This window comes from Brassica napus, chromosome C9 (assembly GCF_020379485.1).
Source record: "Brassica napus cultivar Da-Ae chromosome C9, Da-Ae, whole genome shotgun sequence".
Taxonomy (NCBI): Eukaryota; Viridiplantae; Streptophyta; class Magnoliopsida; order Brassicales; family Brassicaceae; genus Brassica; species Brassica napus.
In genome coordinates, this window is record NC_063452.1 from 51,316,921 (window position 1) to 51,336,338 (window position 19,418).

At 37.1% G+C, this 19,418-nt stretch overlaps 4 protein-coding genes across 9 annotated transcripts; 2 read left to right on the top strand and 2 right to left on the bottom strand.

The window, feature by feature from the left end:
* The first annotated feature begins 4,037 nt into the window (after positions 1-4,037).
* On the top strand, positions 4,038-5,486 carry LOC106361526 (dof zinc finger protein DOF5.3-like). Its single transcript, XM_048767310.1, has 2 exons — positions 4,038-4,516; positions 4,604-5,486. Exons 1-2 carry the CDS (start codon positions 4,493-4,495, stop codon positions 5,351-5,353), a joined length of 774 nt encoding a protein of 257 aa, XP_048623267.1. The 5' UTR covers positions 4,038-4,492; the 3' UTR covers positions 5,354-5,486.
* Positions 5,487-10,237: 4,751 nt separating this feature from the next.
* Positions 10,238-13,053, bottom strand: LOC106361525 (interactor of constitutive active ROPs 3-like). The gene is made up of 3 exons (XM_048767309.1): positions 12,733-13,053; positions 10,663-12,403; positions 10,238-10,551 (listed from the first exon to the last, which is right to left on the bottom strand). Exons 1-2 carry the CDS (start codon positions 13,027-13,029, stop codon positions 10,673-10,675), a joined length of 2,028 nt encoding a protein of 675 aa, XP_048623266.1. The 5' UTR covers positions 13,030-13,053; the 3' UTR covers positions 10,238-10,551; positions 10,663-10,672.
* Positions 12,267-15,266, bottom strand: LOC125592346 (tRNA-splicing endonuclease subunit Sen2-2-like). 6 transcript variants are annotated; one of them, XR_007328211.1, is made up of 6 exons: positions 15,213-15,266; positions 13,949-14,686; positions 13,514-13,695; positions 13,322-13,396; positions 12,733-12,907; positions 12,267-12,403 (listed from the first exon to the last, which is right to left on the bottom strand). XR_007328211.1 is itself a non-coding variant. In XM_048767313.1 (3 exons), exons 2-3 carry the CDS (start codon positions 14,675-14,677, stop codon positions 13,341-13,343), a joined length of 741 nt encoding a protein of 246 aa, XP_048623270.1. In that variant the 5' UTR covers positions 14,678-14,686; positions 15,213-15,266; the 3' UTR covers positions 13,084-13,340. The 6 variants fall into 6 exon arrangements, 3 of the variants coding, with proteins under 3 accessions (XP_048623270.1, XP_048623271.1, XP_048623268.1); XR_007328212.1 differs by lacking the exon at positions 13,514-13,695; XR_007328210.1 differs by having other exon boundaries at positions 13,322-13,695.
* A 3,046-nt stretch (positions 15,267-18,312) lies between these two features.
* Positions 18,313-19,126, top strand: LOC125592719 (vicilin-like seed storage protein At2g18540). Its single transcript, XM_048768093.1, has 3 exons — positions 18,313-18,440; positions 18,496-18,745; positions 18,821-19,126. Exons 1-3 carry the CDS (start codon positions 18,313-18,315, stop codon positions 19,124-19,126), a joined length of 684 nt encoding a protein of 227 aa, XP_048624050.1.
* The last annotated feature ends 292 nt before the right edge of the window (positions 19,127-19,418 follow it).

The window sequence follows — 19,418 nt, forward strand, 5'->3', positions numbered from 1 at the left end:
ACTCGGAATCAACTAAAAAAATAACCTTTGACTAGCCAGCCCGAAACTCTTATGTCTATTTTTTGGTGGTCCCACCACTTCCGATTATTGTATAGACATATTATAATGTTCAATATTCCTCGTTGCGGATCTCGAATGGATGATTCATTTTATGTCACTCTCATCCCTGTTTCTTAACCTCAACATGTTTTGATCTATACTATTAATTAGGTTTATTTATTATTTGATATATCAATAAAACATCATCTTTATCTTTTGATTATGTAGTTCTTGTGAGTTACTTGCATGCATTATATATTTAAGAACCAGTATAATGATCGAAATCGGATTTACTTTGGTCGCAAATAAAATAGTACTTGGGTCGGGATAACTTATGATGATGGCGTTTAAAGGAGGACTTAGTTGGTTTTTTATTTTTTCATTTCCTAGCTGGTAAATTATTGCGATAGCATTCTGATCATGTTGAGATGTTCACCAAAGATATCAAGATTTGTAGAAACAAAGATAAAAATATCACACATTCCATTTTATTTGATTTGAAATAGCCCTATCTCTCTTAATGTACTCTCTCTATTTTAAAAGAGTTGCCTTGTGAATTTTGAAAAATCCTTTCGACTTGTTTTTTTTAACTAACGCCTTCGACTTGTTACGACTTTTGAAAGTTAAAAGTCCATATATAAGTTAATCATCCATAGTGAACAAAAAAAAAAAAAAAAAGTTAATCATCCATATGTTTTTTTCTTTGTTGAAAGTTGAAGTATCGTTTGATTTGATAACACCATCATCCATATATGTGTGTTTGAAACATAGTGAAATATGGATGCGTATTAAAAAAATAAATAAATGATGAACTCTAAAAATCGAGAAATATAAGACTAGATATTATCCAAAAGCAATAAAATTTAATTATTCTTACACTACGAAACGCTTTTTCAGTAAAATTTACATGAATTCCAAGACCAACAAAATCCAATGCGTCATACTCTATATCGATTTCATTGCAAATGTCTTCTTTTAAAGCATCTCCGACGATCATCAAATTTGGTGTCAAATTTGGTGACACCAAATTTGGTGTTTTGGTGTCATAATTTTTTGTTATCTCAAACAATAACACCAAATTTGACACTAAAAACCGGGTCTCGTGGTCTGGTGGTATAGGAACCTCGGCTGAGGTGTCCGCCATCACGAGTTCGAGCCCCGGCCACAGCGGATTTAACATCCCTTCCGTTGGGGCGCTGGACCCCCTACGGGGGATAGTTGGGAATGTGGCTGCCCAGATACCAGAGTTATCAAAAAAAAAAATTGACACTAAATGTAATATTATGTATTATTTGATATTTTCAATTTTTACAGTTTTATAATTTTATAATTTGTTATTGATAAATAATTATTTTATCACATCAGATTATTATTTATATTTTATTAATTGTAAGTGATAAATAATAATAGTTATTTAGTGATTTTTTTTGATTTTTTTAATTATGTGAAAATAAAATAAAAATGCAAATAACATAATATATTTATGTTTAATTAAAAATTTGATAGCAATTGAACTCTATTATTAAATGAAACATGATAAAATTTGTATTTTAAGATTTGGTGTGATGAATAGTATTACACCAAATTCACATTACACCAAATTTAATGGGATGGTGTCAAATTGGTGTCTTGTTGGAGATGAAATTACACCAAATTTAGTGTTTTGGTGTTTTGTTGGATATAGCTCACATGAATCCTTACTCGACTACTTCATATGCATTCCGCACACATGACAAAGGAATTCACTCCACACACGAACCAACTCCCCTAAAAGATGTGAAAAGATGTAAGTTTTTTCTCAAAACATCTGTCTAATATTTTCATCACCTAATAGTAAAAGCTAATATTTCTTTGATCTGTCCAAGTATAACAGAGTTGATTTAAGACAAAATTGAGAATTGTATGTATATATTTTATATTGAGATTAGTAGAGAAAATTTAAAATTTTATAAATTTGCAATGAAATTATACAAGAGTTTCACTTCTAAAATGACCTCAAACTGATGCATTTTATATGTGCTGAAAATACGCCTATTAACATATGCCAAATAGAAATAAAAAGAGTGGAGATCGACAAATGAATAAAATGTGCCTGAACTGCTGGTGCTATAATTTTCTTATATTAATTAAATTTAAATTCTAGTTTAAATAAGGTCATGATGATCTTGATAAAACTGGGAGCCAAAGGTATGTAGGGTCCAAAGAGAAATATAATGATTATCTGTTATATTTGGAGACCAATGATTGTTTGTGAATGAATAACCAATTTCCATGGCGGAAAACTACAGTCACAACACATGATTCTTACCCAATACCCATTCTATCAAAAATAAAACCCAAGAAAAAGTGTACTAATTAAGTGGGATGTATAGAATAGTGGGTTTTAAAATTAAATTAATAGTATTCTATTTAAAAACAAGATGTAACATGAATCAATACCATAAAATTTAATAGTTTTTGTTTTTGTAGTAAAGAAGCATGTTTTGTAGTAGGCCAACAAAATAAATCACTAGAGGGCAACCATTTTTCTTATTAAGAGTTTAGTCATTCTCTCTTCCCACGACACAACGTTTAAAAATTGGTGCGAGTTAGTAGCTCATTATCTCTTCCCACGTTACAACGTTTAAAAATCGTATATATTGCACAACACTATTTACTAATCTGATGTATATGGTCCTTAGACCAAATCTCGGTCTTCATAGAAGTCTCTTTCCCGAAAACCGATGCGTTTGAGTGATTTGTGTCTCTATGAACTTTAAATCTCCATGGGATAATGCAAATACATCATGAGCTGCACATTCTCCGGCTAGTTCTTTGCTTTTACTTCGTATATATTTAGATCTACGTACAAATCTAAGAATAATATATGTTACTAAAAGTATTTTATTCACAGTTGTGTAGGTTAGATTTCGAATATATCAACTATATATAATAATAACCATACGAAGTATCTTAATATATAATTATGGAATATGATGATAGCTAGTTGTCCCACTTTCAAAAATCATTGGTTGAGTTTAATTATTGAGTACTACGTACATCTGATATGATTTGTTTGTTTTGTCGCAATTTTTTATTTATAATAACGCTTGTTTCAATTTTTTAAAATAAATATATAAATATATAGAATGACTTCAGTATATGTATTTATGATGATAAGCAAATATATAATTTCAGCATAAATTTTCTATGTAATCATGGTTTGTTTTGCCGAAAATTAATAAGTATAGTATATGAATTTGCTATTTATGTGTAAAATTCATATTTCTGTCAGATTGAATCAGAATAATACAAGGGAAACTAGAGATATCTGCCCACTCCCTCTAGTACGATACGAAGGTGATCACTTTGAAAAAGATCGGTCCCATAAGGAAGAAACAAGACATAGCGATGAGCATGGGTCCCTGGTGGTGACAACTCAACGGACCATTGAGACATAAAATAGAAATTACAATACAAAGATGATGAGTGTGCGTAGGAATCCGACGTAGAACATCATCTTTCATCCATCATCGTACGGTCATTGTTCATCTTAAATCAAATAGTAGGATCGATTTTACATTATTGATAACGATTGCAACTCATCATCATCATCATCATCATATATATTTGACCGCTAAAATAATTTGACCAATCCACTATCGTGGAGTAACTTAACGAGAACTCAAAACACGAGTTGAAGAGATAATTAAAAAAGCGCAAGAATTTATTATTGACTTTCCTCAAATTAATTTTCCAATTTATCCTCTCTTGTTATACTGTACGCAAGATTTAAAAAGAAAAAACACACCAGTATAAAAATGAAAAATCATATGAACAGAGTTTTATAAGTATAATTATGCAGTTTAAGAAAGAGATAATTAAAAAAGCGTAAGAATTTATTATTAACTTTCCTCAAATTTTCAATTTATCATCTCTTGTTATACTGTACAAAAGATTAAAAAATGGAAAAACACACCAGTATAAAATGAAAAATCATATGAACAGAGTTATAGGTATACTTGTAGTTTAAGATTTTTTTTTGTGTTTAGGTTTACGCGAAACATTTCAGTGAGGTCCAAAACACTTCAATGGACAGTAAGATACGATTTATGTGTACATAATATATAAATCATAAACGGCGGCTTTATGGTCTCCAAGTCACGTTCCGAATTGGTTCACATTATTCTTTCAAAGCATTGTTTAATTTATCAATATCAATACTAATCAATCTCAGAATATTATACTCCATTAAATAAATAATATATGATCGAGGCCACGACAATTGTGTGTCTCTCTCATCCCACATTCTCGTGTATATATACAAATGCTTGGCTTTTCCTTCTCTTTCACTTTAGTTGATCTACTCATATCCATCATTCCCTCTAGCCTCAAGAAAAAAATCTCCATCTCCTAGATACAAACACTCACTTGGATCTAATAATCTTCAAGGAGCTTCTCAGATTCAGCTCTTATGGATCATTTGTTACAACACCAGGTAAAAATCCAATACAACGATCCACAACTTCAAAATCTTGATTTTATTTAAATTAGAATCTTGATTCATTTTTCTTTCTCTTAAAAGGACATGTTCGGCAATTACAACAAAGCACGAGATGCCATGGGAGTATCAAGTTCACCAAACCCAACCGAAGTAGATCACAATCAGAAAAAACCCTCTCTGGCGACTGGGGCGGCGAAGCCACAGCCACCGGATCTAGCCCTGAGATGTCCACGTTGCGACTCAACGAACACAAAGTTTTGCTACTACAACAACTACAGCCTCTCTCAGCCTCGCTACTTCTGCAAATCATGCCGGAGATATTGGACCAAAGGCGGGACACTAAGGAACATTCCCGTCGGAGGCGGCTGCCGAAAAAACAAACGGTCCACATCTTCGGCGACAAGAAGCCTCAGAACCACTCCAGAACCAGCGTTCTCGGCGGCGAGTTTCGGTGGGTTTGGTAACAATGAACACACTGATCTCCGCTTAGCCTTTGCCCTGCTGAACAAGCAACCTCAGGGGAGTTCTTCGCATATAGGGTTTCCTTCAGCATTCGGTAACTCTAACTCTCATCAGTCTGACATGGAGAGTGTGTTTGGAACAAGCCAGAAAAATGAGAACGCTGGTTATGCGTTTGGAAACGGCAGCAGCGGTTTGGATATGGCCATGAGTGATCCAAACAAGGTCTTATGGGGGTTTCCATGGCAGATGAATGCAGAGGGCTTTGGGATGATGAACATGGGAGGAGGAGGTGGTCACGTAGATCAAGTTGATTCAGGAAGAGAGCTTTGGACCAACATGAACTATATTAACTCTGGTGCTTTAATGTAGTTCAGATTAAAACCTCAATTTTATTTGGTGTTTAATTTAGGGTTTGGAGTTCATATTTAATGGGAAGGAAAGATGGGGGATAGCTATTTTAAATGATTAAGGAAGTATTACATATATTAGGGCTTTTAAAAGAGTTTCAAACTTGCAATATGGGGGGGGGGGGGGGGGGGGGGGGGGGGGCGGGATTGTTGTTTCTGATCTACATTGTTGAGTTTCTTAATTTCCTTTTGTATGTTCATCGTTTCATTATGTTTTTAATGAGACATTTTTCTTTTAGTTCCAAAAAAAAAATTATTTGCAAAGTTCATATATATCTGGATTAAATTGAACATAGAGATATTCCTGGAAATGAAGAATTTAACCGCTAATGGTTAACTTTAAACCCTTATATAGAGGCTTCTTAATGGCGCGTTCAGTGACACTGATGTTTCTACTTAAATTAATTGATATTTTTCATTTTGTCAACCGACGTAGTTGATTTACAAGTGACGTAAAGGATCAATTCGGTGATGTTATTGTATATGGTTCCAAATAAATATTGATATAATGTGGACTGGTTGTTAATTTAATACTAAGAGGCATTAGTGACTATCTAATGATGTAGACGATAAATTTTGATAAAGATAAATTAAAACTGAAAGTCTAAATTACGCATCGATGAAGCTGCGCGTTAAAATAGTTTATATTGATATTTATGGGGTGATAATGTAAGACCAGTTAATGATGATTAAGCAAGATCTCACCTAACCTAATTTCGATTACATCGGCTAATGTACACTTAAGAACAAAGAGAATGTTTTAAGCGAATAGAAAAATATCTCTGTCTGTTGGTGGGGTATAGTTGCTTTACACACGGAAACACGTGTTTATGTTATATATATAAATCCATGCATACTTTTATTCTATACACAATACATACACTTTAAATTAATGATTATTACTAATTGGAGTTTAGTTATTGAATAAACACAACAAAATATAGTTTAAGGTGATTTTTTCAGCTATCAGAGAAGATCCAATCAACTGACATAAGGATGTGTTCGGGTTTAGGCACTGTGCCCAAACCTAACATCTCGATCCTAACTCATACTTTCTGTACTCTCGTTCTTTGGGTCTGTCTAATGCTATTTTTAGAATTTAGTCAAAGCATAACTTCTAAATTTTAAAGACATAATATGTAGATTTTATATCCTTTTCATTCTAAACTAAAAATTCATTAAAATTTGTGAAATTATCTTCAGTGCAACTGGTTATTAAGATTATTGGAAATCATGAAAGAGGATCTATAAAGAGTGCAGATTCTTTTATTCATTTCAATAATATGATAAGGAATAGTGATTTACTAGAATTTCCGGCTAAGGAAAACAAATTATCATGGTAAGGGAGAAGAGGAAAAGGGAAAGCGGCAATGATGGTTAGATGTCGTTTAATTAGACTGTGCTCTTACCCTATTTCCATGTTCTTTTACAGAGTATCTTGGGATGGTGGCTTCTGATCATCGGCCAGTGGTGGCTTATCTAGAAGATAAAGTTTCCAGAAGGAAAGGACAATTTTGGTTCGATAAGAGGTGGATTGGACAAGCGGGTCTCCTGGAATCAATAACAATGGGTTGGATAGACCATAGCGAAGAAAGAGTCGGAGGGGGAGCAGAGAGTATAGTAGCAAAAATTAGTAATTGTCGTCATGAAATTGCTAAATGGTGGAAAAATAATCCACCTTATGGAAAAGAAAAAATAATTGAGTTACAACAAGCACTTGAAGAGGTACAAACATATAATACCAGATCTCAAGAGGATATTCTGGAGGTGTCTAGGAAATTACAAGACGGATATAAGGATGAAGAATATTATTGGCACAAAAAAAGTAGGAACATGTGGTATTCATCTGGTGATCTTAACACAAAATTTATCATGCTTTAACGAAGCAAAAAAAGGTTCGTAATAGAATTGTTGGCCTACAAGATGCTAATGGGAATTGGATTACAGAAGATAATGGTGTGGAAAAGGTGGCAGTAGACTATTTCGAAGATTTATTTAGTACAACCTCTCCATCGGAATTCGATAGTTTCCTTACAGAGATTACACCGGGTATCACTCCTCAGATGAATCAACGTCTGTTGAGGCTAGCGACGGAGGAGGAGGTTAAAGAGGCTTTGTTTATGATGCACCCAGAAAAGGCGCCAGGACCGGACGACATGACAACACTATTTTTTTAACACTCCTGGCATATTATTAAGAATGATTTAGTTGAGATGGTGAATATTTTTTTAGTTTCGGGGGCAATGGTTGCACGATTAAATATTACTAATATATGTATGATACCAAAAACGGAGAGACCTACAAAGATGACGAAACTGAGGCCAATCAGTCTCTGTAATGTCGGATATAAAATCATTTCCAAGGTCTTGTGTCAGCGATTGAAAATCTATCTCCCCTTACTCATATCTGAAATTCAATCAGCATTTGTGACAGGGAGAGTGATTTCTGATAATATTCTTATCGCCCAGGAAATATTTCACGGATTGCGGACCAATAAAGCATGTCAAGGAAAGTATATGGCAATAAAAACATATATGAGCAAAGCATATGATAGAGTGGAATGAGATTTTATTAAGGCTTTATTGCAGAAAATGAGTTTTGATCTTCATTGGATTAAATTGATGATGGAATGTATTTCATCGGTTCAATATCGGGTTCTTATAAATGGCCAACCACGTGGCCTCATTGTTCCACATAGGGGTTTACGTCAAGGAGATCCTTTATCACCTTATTTATTTATTCTTTGCACTGAGGCTTTAATTGCAAATATAAAAAAGGCAGAGAGAGGGCAACAAATTACGGGAATGAAGGTAGCTAGAGCTTGCCCATTGATTTCTCATTTGCTTTTTGCGGATGATAGTCTTTTCTTTTGTAAAGCTCAAAAGGAAGAGTGTCAAACTATTCTTAGGATTTTAAAGGAATATGAGGCAGTTTCAGGGCAGCTAATAAATTTTGATAAGTCTTCCATCCAATTTGGATATAAGATTGAAGAATCTGTCAGACAGGAATTAAGAGATATTTTGGGTATTCAGAATCTTGGAGGAATGGGATCATATCTTGGTCTACCAGAAAATCTGGGGGGATCAAAGATCCAAGTTTTCAGCTTTATACAGGATTGTTTAAATAATAGAGTCAATGGGTGGACTTTCAAGTTTTTTCACAAAAGGTGGAAAGGAAGTGATCATTAATTCAGTGATTACAGCATTACCAAATCACACGATGTCCTGTTATCGTTTGCCTAAAGCAACGGTGAAAAAACTGACAAGCGCGGTATCACAATTTTGGTGGAGTCCAGGGGGAAGTACAAGAGGCATACACTGGAAATCATGGGACAAAGTATGTGTAGATAAGGAGGAAGGAGGTTTGGGGTTTAAAGATATCGCTGATTTCAACACAGCGATGCTTGGTAAACAGTTATGGCGTCTAATAGAGAAGCCAAACACTTTATTTTCTCGAGTTTTCAAAGGTCGGTATTTTAGGAATGCTTCACCCTTGGAACCGATTCGTTCATATTATCCGTGGTACGGCTGGCGGAGCATTGTTTCTGCTAGATCTCTGGTTAGCAAATGACTAATCAAAAGGGTGGGATCAGGGTCTTCTATATCTGTATGGAATGATCCCTGGCTCCCAACCACTCGCCTCAGACTAGCTAATAAAAATCAACACAATTTATACCCGGACCTTACAGTAGAGTCCCTCATTGACTCTACCTCGCGTACTTGGAATACAGAGGCAATTAGGGCTTTGGTGGATCCTCAGGATGCGAAACTTATAGAAAGTATTCCACTAAGCAGGACTCAGCGGGTTGATAGAGATGGATGACACTTTACAAAAACCGGAAAAATATACGGTCAAATCAGGATATCAGGTAGAGCGGATTTATCCAGATAGAGAAAGACCACTATTACTGATTAGTGACAGGGTGTATAGCAGTGCGGAAGAATTTACAAGCAAGAGGGATTCAAGAGGATATTTGTTGTGTAAGATGTGGAGCTCCTGAGGAATCAGTAAATCATGTGTTCTTTGAATGTCCTCCAGCTCTTCAGGTTTGAGCACTTTCGAAGATACCATCAAATCCAGCTATTTTTCCAACAAGTTCCCTCTTCACAAACATGGATCATCTATTCTGGAGAGTTTTATCACAGATAGAGGATCACCAGTTTGCATGGATACTATGGTACATCTGGAAAGCTAGGAATAATAAGGTTTTCAGTAATTTGGATATGGACCCTATGGATACACTTAAATTGGCTGAAACAGAATTAACATTGTGGGCTGAGGCACAAATTGTGAATGATCAGAGGACGCCACCACCAATAATAGATACGATATTGCCGTCGATCCCAGGACGATGGTGTTTTACAGATGGCTCGTGGAAAGAGGGCATTATTTTTTCAGGACAAGGTTGGCTCAGTACTTTGGAAGGTTTCGATGGATTGTTAGGGGCGAGAAATGTCCGGGCTATTCTTTCGCCTCTTCATGCAGAGATGGAAGCACTACTATGGGCAATGGAATGCATGAGGAATTTACGTCAATTTCAGGTCACGTTTGCAATAGATTGTTCTCAATTGATGAAGATGGTTTCGGAACCAGAGGAATGACCAGCTTTTGCAAATTATTTAGAAGATATCAAGATCCTGAGAGAGAGTTTCACCCGATCAGAGCTTATCTATGTACCACGAACGCAAAATTCAAAGGCGGATAGTCTAGTACGCAGTGCTAGAAAGCAATCGTCTTTCGTTGTTCACATGGATGCAGATCACCCAGTTTAGTTTACAGAGTCAGTATGAGTCTGTGTTGTTGATGACAAAAAAAAAAAAAAAAAAATTCTTCAGTGCAATTGTGGGATTAGAATACTTCAGATGCCATTTTTAGGCTTAGGCTTCTCGGGCCCAATACCCATTAAAGGGGCCAATATTCTATAGGACTTCTTCGGCCTTACGGTAGGCTCAGTCATATTTAAAGGGAACAACTAGTTTCACAATAAAAGAATCAACAGTTTTGCTCCTGACTACTACTTGACATAAAATTACCACAACTCAGATGTTTCCAAAATGTGTTTTTTTTTTTCCTTCAGAACATAGTCATCAAACTAATAATTCACATCAATAACAGAGTCAGAGGAGTAGCTCTTACAATCCAACTCCAAATCAACGGTACCTGAGAAGCAGAAACCAAGATGAGCAAAGAGAAAGTCAGTTCCTTTAGAGATTTCAAAGAGAAACCATCACTTATCTAATAAATATATATATGAACTTTAGAATAGATTACCTTATTATTATTATTCTGTTAGTCTCCACCCATTTCTGCGACTTCTTCCACCAAACACCAATCTTCTTAAGCTTATTCCCTGTTTTCTTCTTTGCACTTCATCATCGATATCCTCAGAGTAAGAAGGGTTTCTTTGATTATTGTTGTTTCCAGCAGAGAGCATGGCGTTAGCCTTTTCCGCAGCTTCTCTCAATTGGTTTGATTGAACTTGGAGCTCCCTGAGTTCTGTTCCCATTTCTGACTTCAGTGTCTCGTTCTTGTCTGAAACGATCTGTAGTTGTGTCTCTTTATCCATCAAATCCGCCTTTAACTTCTCGATTACCTCCCTTTGTTGTTTCAGCTCAGCTTCAGCTTCAGCATCTGTCTCTTTCTGGTTCTTCAGTAATAGGTATACGTTATCGGTCTCATCTGAAATAAACTGTAACTCTGTTTCCTTAGCCACCAACCTCGCCTTTAGCTTGTCTAACTCTGTTTCCATTGCTGAGTTTGACGCTTGAGTTGCATCTAGTTGCTCAGTGACTCTAACCGCTCTCTGGCTATTCTTCTCAGCCTCTCTCATTGCAAACCCTAGCTTCATGAGCACGTCTTGTATATCTGTCTCCCTCTTGTGGATATCTGACTTCAGTGTCTCGTTCTGATCTGAAACGATCTGGAGTTGTGTTTCTTTATCCATCAAATCCGCCTTTAACTTCTTGATTACCTCCCTTTGTTGTTTCAGCTCAGCTTCAGCATCTGTCTCTTTCTGGTTCTTCTTTAGTAATAGGCATAGGTTATCGTTCTCCTCTGAAATAAACTTTAATTCTGTTTCCTTACCCACCAACCTCGCCTCTAGCTTGTCTATCTTGGATTTAGCTGTCCTTAATTCAAACCGGAGTTCAGCTTGTATCCTTAACCGAGATGAAGCCTTTACATTCCCCTCTTGGTCATTTTTACCAGAGGCTTCTAGAGCCGCTCTCAGTCGCTCTACCTCACATCTCAAGGAAGATATTTCATCCTTCATCTCATTTGATTCCCCAAGTTCTAAACTTGCATACTCTTTAAGCAGAGTTTCGTGGTTTTCCAAAACCCCCGGGTTAGCCAGAAGTTTGGTCACAAGACCTCCAAGCCATACCATCCTAGATTTTGACTGTTCAAGCTCCACCGCCATTTTCTTATAACTATCAACTGCTTTTGTGCCATCTGACTTCAGTTCTTCTACTGCCTTTTTAGCATTCTCCATTTGCCTTAGAGTTTCGGTGGCTAAAGCCTTCGTTTCAGCGTCTGTTACCTCACAGTCCTTAAGTTGGTTACTAAAATTCTCGACGAGGAAAAGCGTGTCCATTAAGTTTCCTCTCAAAAGCTGAATCTCAGAGTTACGCAACTCAGCTTGTTTCACATGATCAGCTTCAGAAGAAGCCACCATCTCAATCTGAAGCTTGAGTTGTCGGATCTCTTGAACAACAACAGCCAGTCGTCCCCTTTCATTAGTACTAGTAGCACCAAACTCCAAATCCCATCCCTGAGATACACTTCGATGATTAAAAGCACCGGTTTTATCTGTTTCTTCCTCCAAGACCTGATTCTTAGTCTCCTGGAGCTTAGAGGAAACTTCTTGTAGCTGTTTCTTGGACTCTTCTGCTTCTTGCTTTGCTTGCTTCTTTGATGTCTCAGACACACTGACTTGATGTTTCGCCTTCTTCAGCTCCCCTTGAAGCTGTGAGACTAGCGACTCAAGCTCCGTTATTCTGCTCGGCCTCTTCTTCTGTTAGCAAACAAGCATGACAGTGTTACGGCAATCCCAAGGAGATAAAATAAACAGACAATAGAGTGGAAGTTAGTTACATTTTTATCTCTCAACTACTCTAAATTAAATGTTCTACCTAATTTTATATCCCATAGACACGAAATCTAATGTATGCTACATTTTTCCTCATTAAAGTCAAGTCAGTAACATGTTATGATGGAACGGCTTATCTAGGATCATGCAAATAAAAGATAGTTTATTGAAATCTAAATGCACCAACATCCAACAAAGAATAAAACAATAAAAAATTGAATCTGAAATAAGCTTAGTACAAGAGAGGCTCATACCTCGGAGAAAGGACTTGGTGAAGGTTTACGGTCTGAAACTTTTGGACTTGTGTCCTTTGGTATTCTATTATTAGCTGAGATAGCAGATGAAGAAGAGTCTGTCTCTAGCGCTGCTAACTTTAGTGGCCGAGCAGCACGAGGAGACAGCTTCTTGGGAACATCTGGAGATCCATTTCTGCCCCAAAACACATACAAAATCAAAAACAAAAAGATCGACAAGATGAAAATCACGAGGACATTCACACTCAAGCACATGTGCAAGAGAATTACTGATAGTAACAGATCATTAAAGGTCATAATTTGTTGGCTAGAATGGATTTTCGTTAAAAAAAAAGAGAGAGACTAGAGAAAAGTTGTGATTGAATTTGATTAAACAGAGGCAATGTATTTGAGGACCACAAGAATGCAACCTTTAAGATTCAGTGTTGAATATAACTCCCATAAGGAAACAACAAAAGGGGAAAAGAATCAGCCATAAATGTAAAGAATCTATAGAAAGTCAAAATCAAGATTTGGGTCTGCATACTGTAATATTCTCCCTCCAATTCACAGGATGAATATATTTTGGGTTTATCGAAAAGATATTTACCATCCTCTTCTTTGCTTCTTCAATGTATAGCCTGACCCACCAACAATTGTATAGAGAGCTCATGAATATTCAATACTGAAAGATGGAGACATAGGTTACAATCGAATGGCAAAGAAAACATGACGGTAGTTATTAAAAAGAAAGGATAAGCGTATAAAAATATTTCTTTACGTCTGAATTCATATTCATTACCAGCAAATGAACATCTTAAGGAAGAAACAAAATCTTTTCTCGCACTTCTTACTAATGTCTTATGTTTGCATAGAGATTCGTTGGATTGTGTCTGTGTCGAAACATCTGATTTTATAACAAATGTACTGCTTCTTTTTTTGCTTGAGACTATTCTATTCAAATGAACCTGCTTATCCATAGCTCTGGAACACCATCAAAAACTTGGTGTTTAACATGTCACTCGAAGACTATTTCTATTCAAATGTTACTGCTCATGAGAAATATAATATTATAAAAGATGGTATGAGATTTGAGATTCCCCGAAGAAAGTAAAATGTTGTGTATCTCAATATCAAATATAATTGAAAACAATTGTTTAAGAGATTGATGTGGAAAATCAAAACCAGTACTCAGTTAACCAGGACAGGTTCATCAAAGAGATTTCAAATCACTCACAGTGGTAGCATTTGGTTTTGGATTTGTGGTTTCATCTTCACGATTGAGTTCTGGGCTCCATCTACAAATAGTTTGCTCTTCCACTCTGTAGTTCTCCAAACACAAAGGTAGATTCAAATCCTCTTTTTTAGAGTTACCACTCACATGGACAGTCAATAACGTCTTGGCAACACTGCCGCTTAAACGAACAGCACAATGGACATCTGACCACACTCTTAACCGATTACTATCACCAGACTGAACCAAAACAGAGTATTCAGAGTGGACAAGAGATGGATGGTGACGGTATGCCACGAAATGCACACCGTATTGCAACCCGGATCTCAAAACCCAGTTCTTGGACCGTAAATGTGAATAAGGTTTGAAAAATATCGGGAAGTTTGGTCTTTGTGATTTCATGTACATCCAAGTGTCGACTTCGTTCTCCAAGCAACGGCCTTGGAGGTAGATTTTGATGCATTTGAGATTGTAAAGCAAATAGAAAGCTTCTTCAAAGGATAACTGAATACATTTCTTGTCTTTCTCAGCGGATAGGACGAGTCTGCCAAAACAACAGCGGTCGAGTAGCTCAGCTTGCTCAGGCTCAACCGCTAGAAGCACGTTGCAACTCGAAAGGGAACCGGATGTCTCTGTTTTGGCTAGAGAGAGTTGGAGCTCTGAGACTGAGTTTGAAATTGGTTCCGCAAGAGCTTTGGCTTCAGCACCTTTCCATTTCCATCTGGGTGCCATGGAATGAAGCTGCATATATAGCATTAAAAATCAAACTTTTGAACATAAGAATATAAAAGCCAAAAACAGGTTGAGCAAAATATAAAGCATATGCTTCTGCTTAGTTTATCAGCAGCACAAGTATTACAGTATAGGAACTCAGACGAACATTGTTAGTGACCAATGGTAAATCAACAATTGACATACTTGGAAGAATCCAAGTTGGAGACAAAGCTATCTATTACCAGCAGAGAGACATACATACTTCAACACGCAAATTGCATCTTAACGTGCCCCTATACATGCTTAAGCTTTTGAGTTTAGCGCAAAAAACTTATTTCAGGCATTTTAACGAACAGTTTCCGTGCACCAATATTCCTTAGAAGATACATAGAAAACATTCAAATAGCTCACAATTCAAATACCAAACCTTATAGAAGTTCAATTATTTAAATGCACCAAAATAAACTCTAACTTCAATGGAGATTCATTCACAATATGATTGATTTGAGGTGTAACAACCGAGTAATTAGCGAAATCAAAGGTTACTAATTACCTTGATTATCGTTACTGATTCTTTGTTAATCCTCCGCGATCTCGTCGAAGCGGGGAGAGATTGGACTGAGTTATTTATTTGATTTTCAAAAATAAAAGAGAACAGTAGATTCTTTTGGGGAGCATAACTCCATATGCCTCTACCCTCCAAAAAAATCTCCATTTATCCTTTTATTATAATATAATTTTTTTTTTCATTTTTTTTAAATAGAAAATGTGGCTAAAGACAGGATTGCCCTAAAATAATTTAGTTATTTACAAGATTCAACCAAAAGATCCGACCCATACAATACAAACCCTAAAACCCGACCCATCTAAACCAAAACGATGTCGTTTTGAATTACTCAACATTCTCTTCTCCAAAATTTTCAATCATCGGGTCTGTCTCTCCCCCACCTTCCCCTTGCGACACTCTCTATTGCGAAATCGGAGATTGAAACCCTAGAGTATCCATCTTCGTTCTTCCTTGTTTATTCTCCATCTAATTCGAAAATCCATCTTCGTTCTTCCTTGTTCGTTTGTGTCTCAACTATCTCTTTGTCTCTCTTGTCTGAAACCCTAAAGTCGAGACCGCTTCGTTTCTTCTTCCTTCTTTGTCGAAATCGAAGCTCCATCTTCGTTCCTTGTGGTAAGTGATTAGTTTCCCTTTATTTGGTTGTTATTTGGTCGAATTTGTATGTAGATTTGAAAACAAATTTGGGGAAAACTTTGAATGTGTCTTATGTTTACATCGAATCTGTATGTAGACTGAACGCGTTTTTTTTGTGTGTTTCCGATTTGAGTGATAAATTGTATTTAATTTTTGTTAATAAAATTGTATTGGGGAAACTTAGTTGATGTTGTGTTGTTGTTTTTGCGGTTTGAATTTAGTTTCATTGAGTGTTGTAATGTCTGTTTCATTGAGTGTTGTAATGTCTTGTACAGGGAAGTTATGAAAGGAAATCAAAAAGGAGTCCCCAATGAAAGGCGTCGTCAATCTCTTAGAATCCAAAAACCGGACTCAATTGCAAAAAGGCCGGAGCCGAGAGTTCACAAGAGCAGTAAGAAGAGTAAGAAGAGTAGGCCAGTGAGAGAGCCAGTGAGAGCACAAAGTGTAGAATCGCTCTCAGCCTCAGATGAGTCCGAAAGGGAGGGGTCCGAAAGAGAGGTATATATTTTCTATTCATTGTTATTTTTAGTGAGAAATGCTGAGTAGTAATTAGTAGTACTACTAGTACTTCTTGTATTACTAGCATTACTAACATGTATATATGTATTTTGATTGCAGGAAATGCAACCAATGCAACCCCTTGAGTTCTACTTCAAAAGCAGTGAGTTCCCCAAGAGTTCCAAGATACAAACTAAGTGCTTTGTAACCAAGACAGTAAAGCTCATCAAGGGTAAGCCTGAGGCTGAATGGTTCACAAGCCATCCTCAGTTTCAACATTTCTTCACATGCCAGACGAAGATAACCTGAAGCTCCAGGGGATGTGGATGTTACTCTTGCGCACCATTTGTACTCCAGAAGATGATGTTGCATGATTTGCGGTTAATGGTGTACCCATCCGCTATTCTATGAGGGAGCATGCCCTCATCTCTGGCTTAGACTGCGGTGATTATCCACCAAACTACGAGAAGTTGGGGGGTTATAAGTTTGTGGATTATTACTTCCATGACAAAAAGAAGATCACCATCAGCGATGTGCAGCAGAAGATGTTGTCTATGCCACCGTGTCCAGATAGATTGAAGATGACTGTCTTGTTTTTTCTTGGTCGGGTTATCAGAGGAAAGCCGAAGGATTCTGGACATTTAGACCTCTTCATATTAAGGATGATTGACGATTTAGATGCTTGCAGATCATTTCCCTGGGGTCGTCTAACATTTGAGGATGCAATAAAGGAGATTAAGCACGTGATGAACAATCTGAAGGGTGAAGTGAAAGAGGCATGCGCCTTTCCTGGATTCATAATCCCTTTAGAGGTAAATCATATAGTTTTGTAAATTTTTAGTTGTTATATAATTGAAATCTAACACTGTGACAATGGATGTACTAGGTTTTGGCTTTTGAGTGTATTCCGGATTTGGGGAAACGTTTAGAATCTATTCAGACGACTGTAGTGAAGACTGTCCAAGGATGTGCAAGAGCCGGTTTACAAAGTCCAGTCTTAAGGGTTATCCTTTGGAAGACATATATGCTGCAGTTGGAGACACAAAGGTACATGTATATAGTTATAGTAGAAGCTAGATGAACATAAAATTTAACTGATCTAACTTATTGTTTTATTTTCAGGTTATCAACAGTGTGTTAGTTCCAACTATTGGTGAGCAAATTATGCTGGCTCGTATCATTGATGAGGAGCGAGAGTATGACCGTCAGGGCAGCCCAAGTGATACTTGGAACTACTGGTTAAATGTGAAGCAGAAGAATATTTGGTGGAAAGAGCTATATGAGTTAGATCAAGCTGCACGAGGAGTGTTGCCAAAAAATAAAGACAAAGAAAAGGTGACGTTTGCAGAAGGATCATCCTCTAATTCTGGTTTAGATTCGAGGTTGCAAGGTCTGGAAGAGAGGATTTTGGAGTTCATGGGAGAAGGATTTGTTGGACTTCACGTAACGGTGGAGACAAAGCTAGAGGCTCTAGGCTCAAGGATGAGTCATATTGAAAAGAACCAGCGGATTTTGAAAAGAAGGGCTAAGAAAATGGAAGACAAGCTAACTTCTATTGAGAGTAAGGTGGAGCCGAGTCATGGTGAAGACATGGATTTTCGACAGTGGGACTATGGTACATATGAAGAGAAGGAGAAAGCTAATTCTGAGAAGGACAAAGCTAATGCTGAGCAAGAGGCTGGGAAAGAGAACGATAACATCGAGAATACTGAGCAAGAGGCTGAGAGAAAAAATGATGAAGAAGGGGAAGAAAAGAGGCTGATGACAATGCTCAGCAAGAGGATGAGAAAGAGAAGGAAAATAGTGAGGCTGATGAGCAAGACAAGGAAGACAGTGAGAGTGAGAGTGAGAGTGAGACTGATGAGTTGAAGCAATTGAAGGAGATATGTAGAGTACAAGCTGATAAACTGTGGAAAGAAATTGAAGCGGAAGAAGAAGAGGTTGGAGGGAAACAATGAAGAAGAAGGTGAAGAGAAAGAGGCTGAAACCAGTGACGAAGAGAAAGAGAACAGTGAGGATGATGAGAAAGTTGAAGAAAAAGTGGTGGAATCTGAGGCTGAAGGCGAAGATGATCAAGCAGAGGTTGAAGGAAAGAGGATCAAGAAGAAGAAGTTGAAGGGAAAGAGTCTGAAACCAGGGAGCAAGATAAGGAGAAAAGTGAGACTGATGAGGTGGAATCTGAGGCTCGGGAGGCAGAGATAGAAAAAGGAACTCCGACACCACCACGTGGGAATCAGACAGAGGGAACTCCCACACCACCACGTGGTAGGACTAAGGCAATGGCTGCGAGGAGACTAGTGACAAGGACTATGGAGGGAGAACCTGGAAAAGGTGTTGAAGTTGTTGCGGAAGAGGCTTGTGAAACAGAGGAAAAAAGCAGGAAGAAAGTTGCAGAAGAAGAAAAAAAGAGAAGAGGCTGTGAAAGTTGTTGAAGAACAGGTTGAGGAAGTTGTCGAGGACAGGCTGGGGAAACAGAGGGAAAAAGCAGGAAGAAAGTTGCAGAAGAAGAGAAAAAAGAGGAAGAGGCTGTGAAAGTTGTTGAAGAACAGGCTGGGGAAGTTGTCGAGGAACAGGCTGGGGAAATTGTTGAGGAATATACTGAGGAAGAAAAGCAAAGGTTGATCATGGTTGTTTACAAGGAAGCACCGAGTCCTTGGATCATGCATAGGTGCAAGGAGAATGCCGCTGTTGCTGTACCTAAGAAGAGTGGCAGGCCAAAGGAAATCACAGTGGGTGCAGACTCCTTTCACGGAGGGGAAGAAGCGTAAAAAAAGCCTTAGGCTTATGTATTTATTAGGAATCTATGTTTAAAACTTGGTAGTAGAATGTTAAGTATTTTGGATGTTTAAAACTTGGTAGTAGAATGCTTTTGAATGTTTAAATCTTGGTGTGTTGCAACAGGTTTGGAAAACTAAGTTTACAGGTGTTACCATGCCCAAAAATGAGTAAGATGGATAACTAGATTTACTGGGTTTATTACGCCAAAAAACACTATAAAATATATACAAAAATTAGTAACACATGTAAAAACCGAAAATATATTATATATAATAATATATA